General features: G+C 35.3%; 1 protein-coding gene across 2 annotated transcripts in view; it reads left to right on the forward strand.

Moving 5' to 3' along the window:
* Positions 1 to 21,278, forward strand: part of LOC145243397 (uncharacterized) — a 59,450-nt gene that overhangs the window by 4,317 nt on the left and 33,855 nt on the right. Inside the window, exon 1 of one of the 2 annotated variants that reach the window (XM_080106242.1) lies at positions 14,588 to 14,727. The exons of the other annotated variant lie outside the window; for it this stretch is intronic. Within the exon in view, the coding sequence (XP_079962368.1) occupies positions 14,685 to 14,727 (43 nt within the window). The 5' untranslated portion in view covers positions 14,588 to 14,684. Of the gene's footprint in view, positions 1 to 14,587; positions 14,728 to 21,278 lie in introns of those variants that run through there. 2 annotated transcript variants of the gene reach the window in all.

The raw sequence follows: 21,278 nt of genomic DNA on the forward strand, positions 1-21,278 counted from the left end.
CGCAGACAACAGCTGATAGATGCTAATACGGAACTTTCCGTCACGGGTTCAAAATCGAACTTCACATCTATCGGCCCTGTATTTTTCATTGCTTCTGCCGATGATCCATATCATACACTATTAAACTCCTATCCGGAGTTAACTAACTTGAATTTTGTTGTGAGTGAACCGCCTCACTCAACAGCTCACCATATTGAGACCGCAGGTGCTCCTGTATTCTCACGACCTCGACGCCTCCCTGCTGACAAACTTAAAGCAGCGAAGGTAGAGTTCAACCATATGCTACAACTGGGAATCATATGCCCCTCGTCCAGTCCATGGGCTTCCCCTTTGCATGTGGTCCCGAAACGTTCCAGAGATTGGCGTCTGACTGGGGACTACCGACGATTGAATGCCACTACGGTACCCGATCGTTACCCGATCCCACACATACAGGACTTCGCTTCTTCACTGCACAGTTGTAAGAACTTCTCCAAACTAGATTTGATTAAGGCATACCATCAGATTCCAGTGAATCCAGCCGACATCCCGAAAACTGCTGTAACAATTCCATTTGGAGCCTTTGAATTTTTAACTATGCCTTTTGGTTTGCGAAACGCAGCTAGTACCTTTCAACGCTTCATGGACGAGGTAGTGCGTGATTTAGACTTCGTCTATAACTACATAGACGACATTCTGAACATGTCACTCACCTCCGTCTACTGTTTGAACGGTTTCAACAGTACCAGGTTAGAATTAACCCTGGTAAATGTGTTTTTGGTGTTTCAGAATTAGTTTTCCTGGGCCACATCATCAGCCCAGAGGGTATATCTCCTTTACCTGAAAAGGTTAAAGCTCTACAAGTCCTTAAACCACCCACTTCACTGCGCCAACTAAGGCACTTCCTCAGCCTGCTAAATTACTACAGACGCTTCATCCCACACTGTGCGGATCTCTTGTCTTCTATTTCTGACTTGTTACGTAACAGGAAGAAGAAAAATGATCAGATTTCACTGAATGATATTCAGCTGAAAGCCTTGAAAGAAGTGAAGGATGAACTAGCAACACACACATTACTTGCACATCCTGTGCCTGATGCCCAGTTTTCACTGGTTGTGGATGCATCGGGCACAGCTGTAGGTGCAGTGTTGCAACAACAGCACCAACAACAACTACAACCCCTCGCATATTTTTCGAGGCAGCTGAAACCAGCAGAACAACATTACAGCACGTTTGGCTGCGAACTCCTGGCTATGTACCTCGCAGTGAAACATTTTCAGCATTCACTCGAGGGCCGACAATTTGTGATCTACACTGATCACCGTCCACTTACCTTCGCATTGCGTGCTAAGCCGGACAAATATTCACTTCGTGAAACTCGTCACTTGAATTTTGTTTCGCAATTTACCAGTGATATCTGACATATCTTGGGGGGGGGGGCAGAACACTATGGCAGACGCCTTATCCCGTCTCCCTATTAATTCTCTGTCCTCACCTTCGGATATCGATTTACCACAAATGGCCTTAGACCAGCAGAGTCTCTGGACACGTTGGATCTGTCGTCACCTGAATTCGCAACTTGCAAATTCGCATATCTGCCTGTGCCTACTTCGGACACGCAGATCATATGTGACACTTCAACAGATTCACCTAGACCGTTTGTTCCCATGACTCATCGTAGAGCTGTCTTTGACACACTACACAATCTGGCACACCCCGGACGCAAAGCCACTGTGAAACTGATTACAGTTAGATTTTTCTGGCCTAAGATGAGGCGTGACATCACTACCTGGACACGTTCCTGCGTTTCCTGTCAGAAGTCAAAGGTGCACAACCATACCCGTGCACCCCTGAGAACATTCACACCCCAGATGCTCGGTTCAGCCATGTTCATATCGATCTGGTTGGACCATGCCCAGTCAGCCAGGGATTCACCTATCTCCTGACCTGCATAGACCGTTTCACATGGTGGCCTGAAGCTATTCCCCTATAGGAAATTTCGGCTGAATCTGTAGCGTGAGCCCTTATATCGGGCTAGATATCACGCTATGGAGTCCCCACAACAATTACCACAGACCATGGAGCACAGTTCGAATCCCATCTGTTCCAGGAACTTTCCAGGATTTTAGGGATCAAACATATTCGAACAACAAGCTATCACCCAGCTTCGAATGGGATGATAGAACGCTTCCATCGACAATTGAAAGCTGCCTTATGTGCTTACCCTGACCAACAGCGATGGAGCGAATACATACCTGTTGTCCTTCTTGGCTGTCATGCAGCTATCAAAGAAGACCTGGGATACTCTCCAGCCGAACTTGTCTATGGAGTACTTCTATCGCTGCCAGGTCAGATGCTGATCCCGATAGAACAGGATTGTCAGATCCAGCTCTGTTTATAAACAGACTACAAGCTTACTTTAGTAAGCTTGTAAGTTTAATCCAGGTATTCTCGCAACATGATGTTCTCCTCTGGTATGGGCATTTCTTCCAGTGTTGTAGGTCTCGGCAACCTACTCAACCCATCTGCATTTTCATTTTTCCTTCCTTCCCGATATTCTAGTTGGTATGCATATGCAGATAGGATTACTGTCCAATGTTGAATTCTCGCCAAACTGATCTTTGGGATTTTCTTATTTTCTTTAAAATATCCCAAGAGCGGTTTATGGTCAGTATATAATGTGAATGGGCTTCCATACAGATATTGGTGAAACTTTTTCATCCCCAAAACTACTGGCAACGCTTCCTTGTCAATTTGGGCGTAATTTTTTTTCTGCTGGTGCGAGGATCCTTGATACAAAAGCTATTGGTCTTTCAGATCCATCCCCCATGAATGTGAGATAGTACAGCGCCTACCCCATATGGGGAAGCATCACATGCCACTGTCACTGCTTTATTTGGGTCGAAGTGCACCAACACTTTTGCTTCTTCTCATGCTCCTTCTTGTTTTGACGTCCACTCCCATTTTGATTCCTTTTTTTTCTTTAATCATCATCATCAGATTCAGGTGCACTCATACATACATGATGATTGCAACGTCTTGTCAGACGAATGCCACTCCCTCAGACATTTAAAATCCATGAGCCCAAATGCCTGAATGAGTATCTATACAAATATGATATTACAGAGTCTTAGCTTTGTACGACAGCTAAGTCTCTCTCTCGGTTCAAAATGTTGAGATCCAGCAACAAGCAAGAGCAAGATAGCCAGCAACAAATTAAACTGCAGATCAGCTTAATGCGGGTAATGGTCTTCCGCTTTATGGTTTTTTAAATCAGAGATTTGCTTCTCCTAGAAAGGTTGCCTTCACCACGGCTTACGGGAGCCCTATCCACCCCAATACACATATACACACACACAAATATACATGGTGCTAGTTGGCCGTTGACCCAGAAAAGAGTTCATTCGCCCTTTGGACATACATACATACATACATACATATATACTCACTTACACTCATCACCTTTAAAAGTGCAGACTCACTTGCACTACTGACTTTTAGCACAATGAACACTAACTTGCATCACTCATTTCATCAAATGCTGAAACACTTGTTCTAATCACTTTCGCCGTCTTTTGCTGGTACACTTTCGACACATCTTCATATCCGGTTTTGTTATTCATCCTCCACAATGTTTATAATTGATACAATCAATTATCCAAGGAAAGAGCCTTGTAATGCTGACCCTATTTATGACACAACGCTCCTAACGAAACCAGACATTTGATCCTTGAACGCCTTAGTTTGTATGGCAGAAACCAACGCAGTTTCTATCTTTTTGCAGATACTGTCACTCAAGCTGACCAATCAGGTCTCATCAAAGTTTCATATCAGCAACAACCAGCACATTATAAAAATGTGTGCATCTCTTTACTCAGACGCTGATTTCAAGGCCTTGCCCATAGCCTCAACATCTGACGAGATGCCATCTCCTTCGTCTCTGCAAACGTCACTTATTTTCATGAGTACTTGCTAGACATTATGGTGCCATTTCTCTACCGCAACAAGCATCCAGTGGCGGCATGGGAGATGACAGTGACTCAGTGGTTAATGATACAGACTGACAACTTGGGTATACCAAGTTTGAATCCAGATTGTTCCACAAAAACACTTTCACTTAGGGACGTTGACAGAAATCAAACATCTTTCTTTTTCTCTTATCCCTGTCCACTCGATATTCGAGCATTGATGATTTTCATCGAAAATAACTACTGGCCAACCTGGGATTACACAGAACGGCTTCCTGACCAACAGACCCAAAAGAACCTTCTATTCCTTCTTTCTCAACCCGGACACAGTCCAACTTTCTTCTGCTGAAATAAATCTATTTGTTGTTTTATTCTAAAAAGGGTTTTGTTATTTATTCTGCACTTTAAAAGCGATCATTAACCTCGACCCATGCACCATTATCTTAACACAGAGGATGTTTTGGCAAAAATAACCATCATCACCATTGTACGGTAACATTCTTAACGGTCACATATTTATTTCTTTGAAATAAATATGTGACCTTTATATTTTCTGCTCAGTGTCTCTTTTTACTTTTCTTTTCTTCTTTTTTTTTGCCATTGTTATATTTTTGTAGCTGTCTCTTTTCTTACTTCAAAGGCCGGTTACTGGTATCAGCCATTGCAACAAACATTAAAATGAAAATAAAAAGACTTCTGGGCAACACCGGGTAGATATAGTACGTTCTAAATAAAATGTAGTAAATTTATAGATGAACACCCTCGACTGAATCCCATTTTAGGAAGGAGGGGGAATTCCTGACGGTGATGAGAGCATAGGTCGAAACTCCTTTCCCTAACAAGAAAAAACATACAAAAAAATCATCAGCAAATAGCAGCGATTTGGAAACGAATACAAACATTTAAAATAATAATTTTCCTTTAACCAGAAACGGTTTATTTTTGTGTGTGAGATATGTGCAAGTCACAGTCCTTATTGAATGTGTGATATCTCCCCATGCACATGAAATTAAAAAGATTGGGGTCCGTTAATAATGCAGAGAGATGTGTATTTTAATAAGAAGAAAGTTTAGGAACATTATTCAAGTTGAAAAAGAATGTTGCATAATTGTAAAGGTATTGCTGGAAGTCTTTAGTGATTGAAGAAATCTTCCAAGACTGAGGAAATTATTAACGTCAGTGTAATTTTATGAAGAAGACTTTGTGAATGCAAAATATTAGGAGGGAAAAAATTGTGAGCATAAAACATTCATCCATTATTGTTTGCGTGAGCTTCATTAGTAAAGGATTGAGTGATTTGTCCATTTACAGTTTGTTATGACACTTTTATTATGGCAAATTTTTACGTCCAGAGACGGAGTCCACATTTGTGATAATTTCAAACAGCAGCTATTCAGCCTGCAAAAAGCTGTCTAGAAAGCACAAAATTATTGCTGAGGCTTTGGTATTCTTGGCGATGCTGTTTAATGTCTATTAGGCGGAGTCTGACGTATGTGATAACTAGGGCTATGACAGCAGCATATTCGTTCCCTTGTTTTGATTCTCAGGTATATATCCATTGATATCTTACATGTTTTTTATATAGAGTGATGTGGTTCTCGGTTGATTAACTATATCTAACTGTGTTGGATATAAACTCGAGAGTAAAAACAAAGAAAAGAATATGCTGTTGTCATAGCCCTATTAATAACATATTGACGATAGTTTTTCAGAGGAAGTAGTTAATATTTTTCTAAATAACAAGTACTCCTACCGCTTACAAATCTAGAATCACTTATAAGAGATTGTATCATTCTCACGGTATTCTTCTCCATGCAACACATATCCTCAACCCTCATTGGTCAAATTTCACATCCATATGTTATCAATAGGGCTATGACAAGAGCATATTCTTTTCCTTGTTTTGATTCTCAGCTATATATCCATTGATATCTTATATGTTTTTATGCAGAGTGATGTGATCCTCGGTTGATTAATTGTGTCTAACTGTGTTGGATATATAATCAAGAGTCAAAACAATGAAAAGAATATGCTGTTGTCATAGCCCTAGTGATAACCACGAGCACCAGCAATCGTGACTTGCGGAAACACTGTCTAGACTGGTTTGATTTTGGTTCACTGGGCCTTTTATACGGGCTTTCTAGAATGCTCCAACCTGTTTACTGTCTACATATGCAAGTAGACAAAAATATAGTCTCATGGATTTGTGTGTAAAAGTGATGCATTACAGCCATATGTCCATGTACTAATCGGGCGATCAGTGACAAAATCAAATTGTTCCTGAAATAAATTCCGGCCATATAGATTCTTCTGATTACATGACAAGTGATTTTATTTAGCTGGTCACTACACTCCTCCTCTCACAAAAATGAGATTCTATTTTTTTAGGTGATTATGTGCAAATACACTGAAAAACTCGGTGGAAAGAAGAAAAAAAAACAAACAAATATAAAAGAATAATTATTTTAGAGTTTAAGGTTAAAGATAAGTTTTGCATATAAATTTAACTTTAAATTATCCTTCATTGTCAGACCATTCTAGCTTTATAGAGCAGAACTTTTTTTTTTTTCCACTTATCCTAAGTCTAAGTGACAAGATCATAAAACTACACATAATGACGTAAAAAAGTAAATCCCCTCCTCCTCCCCAAAAAAACGCATATATTTATATCCTATACCAAAGAAGAAAAAAGAATTGATTAACTGCTCTAAAATGCTAGAATGACTAGGAAATGGTTAAATATATATGCAAATTAATCCCGATTCTAAATTCTTAATTAATTGAATTTTGCTTGGTTTGTTCTTCTTTACGCCAAGCTTTTCAGGGTAGTCACGGGTAATTGCCTTAAAATGAAAAATATCTTATTTTTTATTTTTAGATGAGAGCATCTATCTACAAATTTACCAAGAAATAATACTTTGGCAAAAAAAAAATATATATGTATATATATATATATATATATATATATATATATATATATATATATATATATTTTACATATGGTCACCACTTATCAAGGTCCGGAGGCCACTCAGGGATAAGGGTTATTGCGTGTGCAGCAATCAATGAGATAGTATTGTAGTAATCATTAGTATTGGAGATTTGATAGAGTGTCTTACTTAAGGGGGCGGTTTGTCAGGAATTTGTTTATGTTAGATTTGAAGACATCCAAATTGTAGTCAGATGGGAAACAGGCGAACGGAAGAGAGTTCCACAATCGTGCACTTCTGAGAAAGAAGATCTGCTCATGGAATCTATGTTTGGATTTAGGCACAGATAAAGAGTGGGGAAAATTATTGACAGTAGTTTCAGCCAGACGGGTGTTTCTCATGAAAGATTGGCAAGGGGGGGACGAGAGATTGGAGCTCAGACGAGCACTTGCCATCGAAATAACGATAAAACAAAGACAGGCTTGCAACATCTCTTCTGTGGGAGAGAGGCTGCAGAGAAGAGAAAAGGCCATCCCCCACCAAACCACAAAGTCTATTTTGTACTCTGTCAAGGCAGGATAGGCTGTTTTTAGCAGCTCCTACCCAGATATGGCAGCAGTACTCCATCCTTGGACATACTTGGTACAGATAGAGAATTGAATCAGTAGTGAGATATCTTCTGGTGTGTTAGAAGGATCCCACCATTTTCCCAGCGTCCCTGGCAACAGATTTGATGTACGTATTCCATTTCAGATCAGGAGTAAAGATCAAACCCAGAAGCTTGTCAAAACATGGAGCCTCCCCAAGACGAGAGCTATCCATTTCAATTGATGCCAGATGGGAATCAGAGCGTTGATGATGTAAAGATAGAAGCTTGGTTTTGGATGCATTAAAAGTGACCAGCTACCTCTTCCCCCATTGTACCACGCGCTCAAGATCAGAGGAGAGAGAATTAGAGAGAACTTTGTCATTTACGGCCTTTGATGTGTTGCCATAGATGGTCGTGTCATCAGCATAGATGCCAACGAATGATTTAAGTATTTCACAAAAATGTGTACAAGGAAAAAAGAAGAGATTCCAATAATATTAATAAAAGAAAAAAAAAAAATAATTTGTGAATTATTCCATGGATTTCTACCTTTGGATTATTATGGACCATCTTCTTCCAATTACGGGATTTCCTTGGATTTTACTTGTAGAAATGGAAATTCTTTTAACTTTCTTGAAGTTTTACATTTGGATTTTACCGTCACTGGATTTTTTATCTTCCACCAGACTATCCATTCATGTGTAATCACCTTTTTCTTCACCATATTCCCTCTGCTTCACTTTTTTTGTTTTCAAGTAAGATCTCTGACTTGTTGTTTCATCAAATACTTCTGTATGCAAAATCCGATCCTGCATTTTGCTAATTCCTACCCTCTGATGAGAAGGAAAGTATTTCTTCGAAACTCCGCGGATTAAGGACTATCCATTTATCTAGTGTTTCCTTTTCAGATTAAATATGTTTTTAACTCATTTCAAAGTGTTTTTTAACATATTTTATTAACTGTTTGCTCATATTAAGCTCTATTTCTGTTATATTCCTAAATACTTAGGAAATAAAGACAAACGTGAGTTACACCGAGTGGTATGTGTAATGGGGTTTATTTATAATACAGAAACGTAAGGCTGCTCGCCTAAGGTAAATAGAAGTACATAGTAACAAGTATGGGGAAGAAAGTCTGATAATCAACACGTAAGACTATCCGTCTTACTGCGACTGCTTGTCTGCCGCTGTCTGCCGCTGTCTGCCAAACAGTCCAATATATATATACAGTTTGTAACCGGTGTATAGCCAGTTATGTTCCTTCACAACACCTCCCCCTGAAGCTGAAATCTTCCTGATTTTAGCTTAAATACCTCTTCCTTTTAGGGTCAGGGCTTAATCTCCTGGTAACTTTTCTCTTTCTTGTGCTTTTCCTTCTGGTCAGCGTTACCCGGGGTAAAGGTTTCTGTCCAGCCCGTATGGTCGGTTCAGGCGAAATATTCATTGTTTGCGGTACACACGCTGGTTTTGGTATATCAAAAATATCGCACAATGTTTCCATTGGTGTCTCTTCCACATTTGGAGACAGTCTGGGACGTATTTGATTTCTGTGTCTTTTGCAGACAAAACTTAATCCTTGGATGGTATAGACCATGCTCCCAATCCTTTTTTTGATAATACCTTCAACCCACTGATTTCGTCCATTTTGAAAATTTTTGAAATATACATTTTCACCTGGGGAGAAGCACTTGGTATTAAGGTTTTCTTTTTTTGAAAACTTTCTTTTTCTCTGGTAGCAGCCTATCGAAGACAGATCTTATCTTTCTTGCAAACATTAGCTCAGCCGGGGAAGAATTGACATTATTATTAGGATTTGGTGTCACCCTGTAAATTGCTAAAAATGTTTGAATACATTGTTCGTCTGTGTCCGTAGTAAGATTTTTCTTAAGTGCCCTTTTAAACGTATCTACAAATTTTTCGGCCCACCCATTCGATCGTGGATGGTACACAGGTGTTGTCATATGTAGAATATTTAGTGAGTCACAGAATTCTTTGAATTCATGAGCAGTAAATGCTGTTCCATTATCGCTCACTAAGGTTTTTGGCACTCCAAAACGGCTAAAAATTTCATTAAGCGCACTCACAGTGTTTTTTGCTGTTGGATGTCTAAACTTAAATATTTCTGGCCATTTTGAAAAAGAATCTACAATAATCAAGTAAAAATAACCATTTATAGGTCCCGCATAATCAATATGCAGACGTGACCAGGGTAGGTCCGTCTTTGGCCATGGCGTCGTTTTTACTGGAGGATCTCGAGCTGCTAATTGACATCCTCTGCATGTCTTGACACATTTTTCAACTTCCTTGTCCATACCAGGCCAGTACACATATCCTCTCATAAGGGATTTCATTCTCGAAATGCCCGGATGACCTGTATGAAATTCCTTCAGAATTTTCCTCTGTAACGTTAGTGGAATTACGATCCTCTCACCATACATGAGCACATCTTCACAGATGGAAAAAGGCGTTGTTTGATCTACCTTTTTATTTTTTTTTATCCATCCCAATTGATTTTTCATTTTCTTAATGAAAATGTCATTTACTGCCTCTTTTTTTATTTTTTCGAAAGTTACCGGAAGTTCACGTATCATATTACACATTGAACTTGTACATTCACTTTCGTCTTTAAGCGCAGCAATTACCGTTTCTTCGAAACTTTCGCTTCTTTTAGGGATCAACCGTGATAATGCATCTGCGTGTCCTAACTTTTTTGAGGATACATGTTCCATCTTAAACTGATAGTTTAAGAGGGTTACAGCCCATCGCTGTAATCGATTCGCAGTATGTGTGGGAATGCCTTTCTTTGATCCAAATATGGTAAGTAGGGGTTTATGGTCGGTTTGCAAAATAAAAGATCGTCCATGGAGAAATCGATTGTACTTTGTAATTCCAAATATTATCGACAGCGCCTCTTTTTCAATTTGGCTGTAATTTTTCTCCGCTGCAACCAACGTTCTTGAAGCATGGGCGATAGCTTTTGTCCTACCATCCTCATACTTGTGAAGTAATACAGCGCCAACACCGTAATCACTGGCGTCCGTTGCTAGTATTAGTTCCTTTTCTGGATTGAAATGTGCCAATGCTAAGTCTGACAGTAGACATCTTTTGATATTTTGGAAAGCAGATTCACATTCCTTATTCCAGTTCCATTTAACACCCTTTTTCAGTAACTCGTTAAGAGGAGCTCTTAAATTATGTATGTTAGGGATGTAAATTGCATAGTATTGAACTAATCCCAAAAACGATTTTAATTTTGTCACTGAATCTGGAGCAGGCATCTCTTCAATTGCTTCAGTCCTTTGTGGATCCGGTCTTCGACCCTCTTTGTCGATTATTTGACCTAGATATTTAATTTTTTTCATAAAAAAATCGCATTTTTCTGGGCTCAATTTAAAACCAAATTCCTGTATTCTTTTGAATACTTCTTTTACATGCTTCTTATGATCTTGCAAATTTTCACTTTTAATTAGGATATCGTCAAGGTAGGCCATTGAAAATTCCAACCCTGCCAGCATCGTGTCCATAATTTGCTGGAAAATAGCAGGAGCAACCTTTAATCCAAAAGGAAGCCTCTTTAGCTTAAAAATGCCCTTATGAGTATTTATGCCTAAGTATTTGGAGCATTCATCGCTGATCTTAATTTGCAAGTAAGCATCTGAGAGGTCTATCTTAGAAAAAATTTTTCCTCCGTTAAGCTTAGAGAACAGATCTTCTGCGGACGGAAGGGGATAATTATGGTCCAATAGACAGTCATTTAAACCCGTTGAAAAATCTCCACAGACCCTTATTCTGTTATTTTTTTTCTTTACATACACGGTTGGACTTGCCCAATCTGTGTGGTTAACTTTTTCAATGACTTCCAGTTGTTGAAGTCTATCCAACTCTTTTTCGATTGCGTCCATCGCTGAAAAAGGCACATTCCTTTTAGGTTTGAATACTGAAGTGGCATTTTTCTTTAATTCAAATTTTGCCTCTGTCTTAATACAGAGTCCTAGTCCTTCGGCAAAAACATTGGGAAATTCAGTTTTCAAATCCTTCAGGAAGTCTTCCCTTTGGTTTGCTTTTTCTGCAGTTAAAACGTTACAAAACGAATTTATGGGTTTCTCCCATAAATTAAACAGGACAATCCAATCTACCCCAAACAGGCATGTATTCTTTCCTGGTACGACGTACACTTTGGATTTATGAGTCTGGTTAGCGAATGTCACTTTGCATTTTAATTCTCCCTTGAACTCTAATCTTTTGCCGCACACACTTCTCGCCGTCTTTCTGGTTTTCGTTAATTCAGGTCGACCTATCCTTTTCCATATATCTTCATTTATAATACTAATATCTGCACCGCTATCCAGAAGCAATGTAACCAGATGTCCATTTATCCGAACATCAACATATTTCCGTCTTTCGCAGCTTTTTTCTTTATTCATGCGAAGCGTATTTACATTATCGGTCCCTTGTCTTTTCTTCTGGGCACAGTATGTTCCCTTGTGACCTCTGAGACCACATTCATAACATATTTTGTTCCTAAACCAGCAGGTCTTATTGTTGTGTCTTAAACTACCACAACATTTACACTTTAGCTTTGGGTCTTTGTATCCTTTAAGGATCCTGTGTTCTTGGAACCTGGACTTTCTTGTGGTCCCTTGCCTTTTTACTTGCTGCACCTTAAAAATATTTTTCTCTTCAATGCGAGTGTTGTCTTTCTTTATGTTAATCAGACGTTGACACTCTTCAGTGACTTTTTGCAATGTTATGTTAGGATCCGCCTCCATAATTGTTAGGATCCGTGAACGTATATCTTTGTCCCTTGGTGCTGTGAGACCTTGTACAAAGATTAAACATTTAAATTGGTCTGCGGAAATTTCATTCAATTTAACTGATTCGCATAAACAGTTCACAGTGCAAGCATATTCTAGATAGTCTTCAGCTTCTGCCTTCTGAATGTTCAAACATTTGTATCTAGAGTGAAATAGGCTATCCCTTTTATCAAATATTTTCGACAAGGTACTAATTGTTTCCTCGAACGAAACCTCCTCCGGTTTTTTTGGTAGAATTAGATTTGCATACTTGGTGTTTTCATCAGTACCCAGTTTTTGTAGTAGCAGGGTAACTTTTTCCTCATCGGTCCAGTCTAAACATCTTTTCGTAAAAATTGTTTCGTATCTTCTGTAGTATGCAGGGAAAGTAACACCAGTATCCGGGGAGTAACGAAATTCCGTTAGTGAATTTGAAATACCCTCGGCAGAAAAATTAGTCTTCTTCCCGGTCGACGTTAGAATTAGCTTTTCTAAATTCTTTTGCTGTGTCGACATTTGTCGTTGTAGTATGTTTGTTTGTTCTTGTTGTGCCTCTAAAGTTTTTTGTGTTCTTTCTTGTTGTTGTTGCAGCTGTTGCTGTAGCTGTTGTTGTTGAATTTGTTGTTGTTGTTGTTGTTGCGCTAAAAATTGTTGAGTCATTTTTGTCTGTTCCTGGATGCTAAGGGCTAGAGCCTTAGTTAACTCTGCTAATTGTTCCATGTTAGCTTCTAGTACAAAAATGTCTTTTCGAATTCTACACAATAATTCCAAAGAAAAATCGTAAATTTACGTATATCGTAAATTAGTAGCAATATGCAGACACAACACGTTTCAACAAAGTTCATCCATAGTAATTCAACAGGCTTTGTAAAATAATTCTTTTTTTTTTTTTTTTTTTTTTTTTTTTTTTTTTTTTTTCAACAACGTAAGTTCATACACAAAATATTTCTTACTTCCCACGACAAATAGTTCCAATTATTTATATAAAGGCAATAACAAACAATTAATTTTCCAAAAAAAAAAAAATATATGGCTGCCGTTCCCACGTGGCATAAAATGGTACAATAGTCGTTGTATTTATATTTTTTCTTTCGAAACTCGTAATCCTTTAGTGTAGTTTCGAATTCAACTTGCGACCATTTTTTTTTTTTTTTTTTTTTTTACTTGTCAAAATAAATATAAATTCCACTTTACCTTGAACATGTTTCTATAATTTCTTGTGAGTTCTTTACGAAGAAAAATCCGTACTTTTCGCTACTTTAGGTAGGAAAAATTTTTAAATTCATTGACGCACGTGGTCAAAAATCCTTGTGTAGTTTGTTTTTTTCGTAAAACAAAAAATCCTTGCATTGTACACAGTCCTTGGTACGGTAATTTATCTCTGTTAAGAGAAAGAACATCCTTTCGTCGCCATTGTTATATTCCTAAATACTTAGGAAATAAAGACAAACGTGAGTTACACCGAGTGGTATGTGTAATGGGGTTTATTTATAATACAGAAACGTAAGGCTGCTCGCCTAAGGTAAATAGAAGTACATAGTAACAAGTATGGGGAAGAAAGTCTGATAATCAACACGTAAGACTATCCGTCTTACTGCGACTGCTTGTCTGCCGCTGTCTGCCGCTGTCTGCCAAACAGTCCAATATATATATACAGTTTGTAACCGGTGTATAGCCAGTTATGTTCCTTCACAACAATTTCCTAATTGGTTTTATCGAGCTTTTACATCTGGCTGAGATAATTTTATAAATATTAATTCTTTAATATTTATAATATACTTTAATTTTACCATCTTGGATCATTTTGGTAAATTCAATTGTAATTTTTATTTATATATATATATATATATATATATATATATATATATATAAAATATATATATATGAAAAATAAATTATTGGTATTATAGTAAATTCGAGAGCGAGTTGATGCAGTGATTGCAGGTGATTAAATAACTGACTAGATGGTTTTCTAACGAATGATAAAAAATATTTTTTTGTATAGATTTAAAGGTTAAAAACTTCCAAGACTATATATATATATATATATATATATATATATATATATATATATATATATATATATATATATATATATATTATAGTAAAAAAATAATATATATATATATATATATATATATATATATATATATATATATATATATATATATATATATAGTTTTAAAAAAAAGTAAAAACGCGGTCAGTTTTTATTGTGGAAAAAATCCACCTAAAAAAAATTAGTTTGGATTGCGACAAATATGAAAATTGCCTCAGTCTAGAAGGATCTCTCCTCACTAATAAAGGACAGTGAAGAATTCTCTTGTCTTTCATACGAAGTCAAAATTCCCGTGTGAGTTATCCCCCTTTGATTTGGAGCGTTTCACAGGATGGCAACATCGTCCATTGATTCGTGATCAAAATAATGTCCTCGGTCACTGTAGATGATAGTATCATCGAAGAATACTGTACGTACAAAATAGGCTGCATTTTTATTTTCCCAAATTTCTGATTCGTTTTAAAACGTGATTATTTTTCATCTAAATCGAAATGCTTTCTGTTAATTGCATATCTATCATATGACGCCGTTCAGAATAAAAAGATGGAGAATTATTCTGCGATGCTTTGAGAGGACAGTAAATATTTATCCTAAACACAATTAAAATATGGGTACTCAAAAGATTTCCTTTCAAATATTGTTATCATTTTGCCAATAAAAAAAAAAGTAATCTAAATATGGTCTAGTGTAGAGAGTGATGATCCGATCCGCGCTATTTTTTAAATCCATTTCCAAGTTTAATTAAAGTTTTATGATGTTTTTTTTTTTATTCAATTGTAAGGTTAAATTATAGAATAGGTACAAAAATTAAAATATAACAAAAAAACATTTCTTTTTTATTTCAAGGGTGCCATTATATACATTTTGTGCTTCCGTAACTGGGTGGACAGACAGTAACGCCACCTATAGTCAAACGGAGGAAACGGACTCTCTCTTTCTTCACGATTACCCAAAACATCCTCCCCTCCCATGTTAAGAATGGCTTTTTAAATATTAACGTTATTATTTACGTCCGGATCACTCTCTGCACTAGTACCCTAAATATTGCACTGGAAAGCAGTCTCTAATAATACGAGTTTGTGTTTTTTTAATACATAAAATTAAATTTGACTACGCTTGCCAAAAAGGAGGAAACGATTAAAATAAATAAATTCAAAAAATAAAACAAAAATAATGTTGTGGGTAAATTTCTATTTTAGTCACGTAAATTAGAGCAAAATAGGTTTTGGAAGTTTCGACACTATTCCTTGAGTGTTAGTTAAAAAACATGTTATAAACTAGGTTGAATCATACTAGTTTATAACTAGTTGACTCGTTTGTGCAACAGCAACACGTTAAATTATCTTTTACTTGAAGAAAAATGGTGTTCATGTCAAAGTCGAAGTTTTAAAAACTTTTTAAAAAATGGAAATGCCATCCAGTTATCTCCCTTTTTTACTCCACGCCCATTAACGGAAAATTGAGGCGTTAAATGTCGAAACGTTGTTGCAGTTACAAAAAAAAAAAAAAAAAAAAAAAAGGAGAGTTGGGTAAAGTAAGGGTAAAACTTGCGGAGAATGCTCAGTTTTACGGTTGTTTTAAAAATGGAACGGAAATTTCAATTTCGTGCCCTTTTCATCTTTTTTTTTTTTTAATTGCGCATGCGCCCACCCAATCGAAAATAATTGATAAAATAATCGTACTCATGCAGAGAGTGATCCGTGCTGAAATAATAACGTTATTATTTAAAAAGCCATTCTTAACATGGAGATGGGGAGGGTGTTTTGTACCTATTCTGTACTTGGTACTCCTGCAGTATTTTACCCACCGATTTCACGATCTTAGCCGAGCGTTGATCGACATCCGTCGGAAAACGCCGGAACATGGCGAGCGGTACGATACTCTATCAGCCAATCAGGGCGCTTCAAACGAACGCGCAGCAGACGAATAATTTTCATTGAAATTACACACATAGCGTTTCATTTCAGTTATTTTATTGTTCAAAGTAAAAATACACAGCCTTTCATTTCAGCTATTTCATTTAGCGATATCAAATCGCGGAAGGCTACCCGGTTGGGAAAGGAGCTTCTTTCCACATCCTCTGAAAACCCTTTGCTCCCTACTTTGCCTCTACAGTCAGTAGAAAATCTTCCAGTCGGAACTAAAGATAAACAGTAATTGTTGTCCCCCCCCCCTACAAACATTACTGAAAAAAAAAAACATTGTTGTTACTGTTTAATAACGTTTTGTTAAAAACAAAAAAAAAAACATTGAAGTGTTTATTACTGTTGCTTACCCCCCCCCCCAAAAAAAAAGCTATCGGAAAACAAAATGAACCAAAAAAAAAAAAAATATTCAACAAAATAAATTTATTTTACTTTAAAAAAAACTTACAGTAAGTGTTTGTGATTTATTTTATCCAAATTTTTGTGTATTAATTTTATCCATTTTGTTGTGTGTGTGTAATATCTTTTCCTTGTAATGTTGTTGCTATTTCACATACTTTTAGCGTTCTTGCACCGTAGTTCCGAATTCTCGGCTTTCGTCGGCGTTAACGCCGAAAGCGTTCGTCAACGCTCGGCTAAGATCGTGAAATCGGTGGGTAAAATACTGCAGGAGTACCAACCTTACAATTAAATAAAAATGCATATCATAAAACTTTAATTAAACGTGGAAATACGATTTTAAAAAATAGCGCGATCACTCTCTGCATTAGCACCAAAATGATAAAAATTAAGTTTAAAAAATAGCACGACCATCGATATGTGCAAAAGGTGTGCAATAGTAAAATTTGGGGAACATGAAGATTTAAGTAGGAGGTTTCGGGTATGCTGACAAGCTTGGGGGAGTCTATTCTGAAAGCCGTTCTTAACATGGGGGTTGGGAGTGTTTAAAAGTCGATATTTCCAATGTGAACGGTGCGGGTGCGCCAGTGCGCGGTGCGGTGCGTTGGACTTGTATAAAAAAAATATTATCAAAAAGGCATATCAAATTGACTCTTTTCGTTTAAAAATTAAATTATTTCGTTTTTGTTAATAAAATTTTATTTTCATAAAAAAGTCTTCGTTTTTTTTTTTTTTTTTTTTTAATATGTTTAAAAAGTACGATCGTTGAATGTTATTCTTTCAAATACTTTCGGTTTCTTGAGTGTATGTGCAATTTAAAAAAAATTAAAACTGAACGAAATTTAAATTTCCGTTCCATTTTTAAAATAACCGTTAAACAGAGGGTTCTCCGCAAGTTTTATCGATTTAAGAATTTGGGATTAAATTGTTAGGTTAAAGAACAGTCTCTCCGCCTTATTTTAAATAATAGGTTTATAAATAACCTAAAAGCAGAATACGTTCGATAACAAATACCAAACTTCTTCTTAAAGGTGGTCACTGGTCAACTAGCGCACTTTTACCCCAAAAAGTATTTTATGTACTTGTAATTTAGTAATAATTGTTAGTAGTATCAAACTACAATAGAATTAAGACAATTATTGACGAACGTAATAAAAATAAACAAACAACAAATAACTGTTACCAAACGCAACCCCCTCCCTAACATTTAACGTATCTGTTTACTGATTGTAATATTCATTATCTATGCGTTTGTTATTGTCACTTTTACTTCGCCAAGCTAGTGTGTTTTCCAACATGGCCACCATTATTCTTTTTTTTTTTTTTTTTTTTTTTTTGGTGGGGGAGTCACAAATTTCAATCTTAAAAGAAAGAAAGAAAAAAAGCAGGTTAGAGAAACTGTAAGCATAAGTACAAGGCCAATCAAATCAGGGTAAGCTTTCTGTTATTATTATTAATTATTAATCAGTAAACGTAACTCAAATTTGTACAGGTAAGTAGAAAAGTAATTTTTCTTGTTTGTTTTGTTTTGTTTTTGTTTTTTGACTTGGGAGTTACCACTTATCAAGGCCCAAAGACCACTCAAGGATAAGGGTTAATGAATGAAAGGTGGTAGTGTAGTAATCATTAATTGTGTAGATTGGGTAGAATTTTATTATTTATGGGGACAGCTTGACAACAACTTGCTTATATTGGATTTGAAGGCTACCATGTTGTATTCAACTGAGAAGCAGGCCAATGAAACAGTGCTCCACTAGGTGTGTCAGAATTTTTGACACCCCTAACACAAAACTGCGAATAAAATATAAAAAACTTGTAATTTCTCTTTTTAAAGTGGGTTGTTTATTTTCTTTATGGAATATACTTCCAAAATAAACTATTAAAGTTGTTTAAAAAATAATAGAAATATTATTTTTTTTATGTTTTAAAAGACAGTGTTTACAAAGTGCTGGTGCGCGTTCATGCAGCCATTTTTTTTTTTTTTTTTTTTTTTACGTAATGAAATCAATTGAATTTTATGAGTTAAATTTTTTTCAATTTTTTTCACTTTAAAAATCTATCAAAATTTTTCTATTGGTTCAATTTTTACGATATTTTCAGGTTCAATGTGAAATTTTATGTTCTTTCCAATAAACCGAATATAATATTCTAGACAAGCGTTTTTTTATCCCCCCCTCATTTTGAAACGTCTATTAAAATAAAAATAATTAATCTTCTCCTCAGATTTATATATCACAAATTGAAGATAAAAGATCAATAAATAAGATAAGCTAATTTAAAACAAAAAAAAAGAATAGTTATTTGCATATTTACCTGTAAAGTCCAAAGTTTTAAACCTTTTTTTTTTTTTAAACCACATTGATTTTTTTTTAAGTGAACCTTATAATCTTGTTATATTGTCCAAAATATTTTGTACAATTACGACAATTTTTTCTATTTTATTCAATGTTTTTTTTGTTTTTTTAGATATTTAAAAAAAATATTCACTCCATAAAGAAGAAATAAAATATATTAAATCAAAAACACATGTATTTCTTTGATAGAAGGAAAAAAAATCGAAAATTCGTTGAGTGATTTGTGTTTAATTGTCGAAAACTGATGAGTGAAATGTGATCATTTTTTACGTATGGTAACCCATATCGACCAACTTTATTGACTTCAAATATCTAATTAATTACAAAGGGGAGATAAATGTTTGTTTCTTCATATAGTTACTATCAAGATTACTTTTGAAATGTATTTGGTCTAATGTGTTGTTTTTATGTTTTGGAAATAATTATTTATGTCCCTTTGAGACCTCCATATTTGACAATTTGAAAAAATCGAAACACCGCTTTGGCTAATGCTGGATTATGAGTTGCGAAAATGCGGTTTTCTGGGACCCTTGCTTTAAAAAATCCTTTTATTTAAAAAATATATGGAATATAAAATATAAATATGGACAATTCTTATAAATAAAGAATGGAAGCAGCCATTGCTCAGTATTTTTTTTATAGGAAAGTGATTTTTTTGCCATTTATATTTATTAGATTTGGATTAAGTTAAAATTCGTTGAATTTTGTGAAATGTTTTTTAAAGAAAACTGATGGGAAAAAAAAATTGTATTTTTTTCGATTAAACCTTTCATTATTTTAAAATTTGGTCTTTGCTCATTTTATTGAAAAAAAAATTAGTTTTGAAATTACATTTTCATATTGTTATAAGCTTTGAAACAGAGAAAGTCTAATTAATCAAATGTTTATTCACTAGTTTGTAATGGCGACTTCTGACACTGTTAGTGTCCCACAGGCGGGCAGTTCTGAGAAAGAAGCTTTGTTCATGGAATCTGCGTTTAAATTTAGGCACAGATAGAGAGTGGGGAAAAATGGAGATCGTGATTGTAGCTAGTTGAGTATTTTTTTTTTTTTTTAAGTTTGGCAAGAGGGAACCATAGATTGGAGTTCAGTCAAGCACTTGCCATGAAAATGACGATTGGTAGCAGTTATTTGTTGGCCATTTTTTTTGTTTGTTTTTCTGTTTGTTTTGTTTTTGTTTATTTTTTCACTTTTTTTTTCTTGTCAATTATACTGCACAGTTGCATTTTTTTTTTTTTTTTTTTTCATACTTGAAATTTGAAAGGTATTTGGGTACTTGTTAAGACAGTCCACAACAATATTAATTTTCATATCAAAAATAGTAATATAACCAAAAATTATGAAAATTCATCATGCAGAAAATTAGGCAGTCTTGCAGTTAAGTCCCGGCAAAGTTCAACAACTCTAGAAGGGTCACATCAGTATTTTACACCGTCAAATCATGAATATTACGAATTATTAGTTTTAAAATAAAAATTATTAAAGTTTTAAACTAAAAAATAAATGTAATTAATATAAAAAAATATTTTAATATTGGAAATAATCACTTGATTAAATAAAGTAAACGAACAAAATATACATTTTTATATATTTATAACTATTTAACAGAAAAATGAAACAATTTTTAGAAAGTGTATTATTGTCTTAACAGAAAAACAAACAAAATAAAATCTGAAGTAACAAAATATAAATTTATATAAAATAAAACATTGAAAATTAAACATTGAAAATTAAACATTTCTTAAAAAAGTGTGCTTTTAATAATTCGTGGAAATGCGTGTCCTTTCTCACGCCGTCTCCACAACTTTTCCATTAGATGGGAATGGAACAAATTTTCATATTTTTTTATATTAATTACATATTTTTTATTTTAAAACTAATAATTAATAATATTTGTGATTTGACGGTGTAAAATACTAATGTATCTCTTCTAGAGTTGTCGAACTTTGGCGGGACTTAACTGCAAGACTGCTGAAAATTATTTATAGTTAAAAGTAATCTTTACAAAAAATTGGAGGAAATTGCATTTTCCTTAGATGTGAACACCTTGAAGATTGCGAATACAGGGTACACACTTATCTCTCTTTTTGCCATTTTAATGGCTGACGTACTGTTTTAGATAATAATGATAGACTCTTCTTTTTTTATTATTACAAACACAATAGCAGTTGTTCTACACGATGAATTTTCGTCATGTGTAGTAGACCTTTATGCCATCAAAAGCCTTTGATATGTCAAAAACAATTGCCCTAAAAATCGATGTAACTGTTAGCATATCATCT

Source organism: Euprymna scolopes, chromosome 22 (assembly GCF_053919585.1).
Source record: "Euprymna scolopes isolate OS-2025 chromosome 22, ASM5391958v1, whole genome shotgun sequence".
NCBI classification, from domain to species: Eukaryota; Metazoa; Mollusca; class Cephalopoda; order Sepiida; family Sepiolidae; genus Euprymna; species Euprymna scolopes.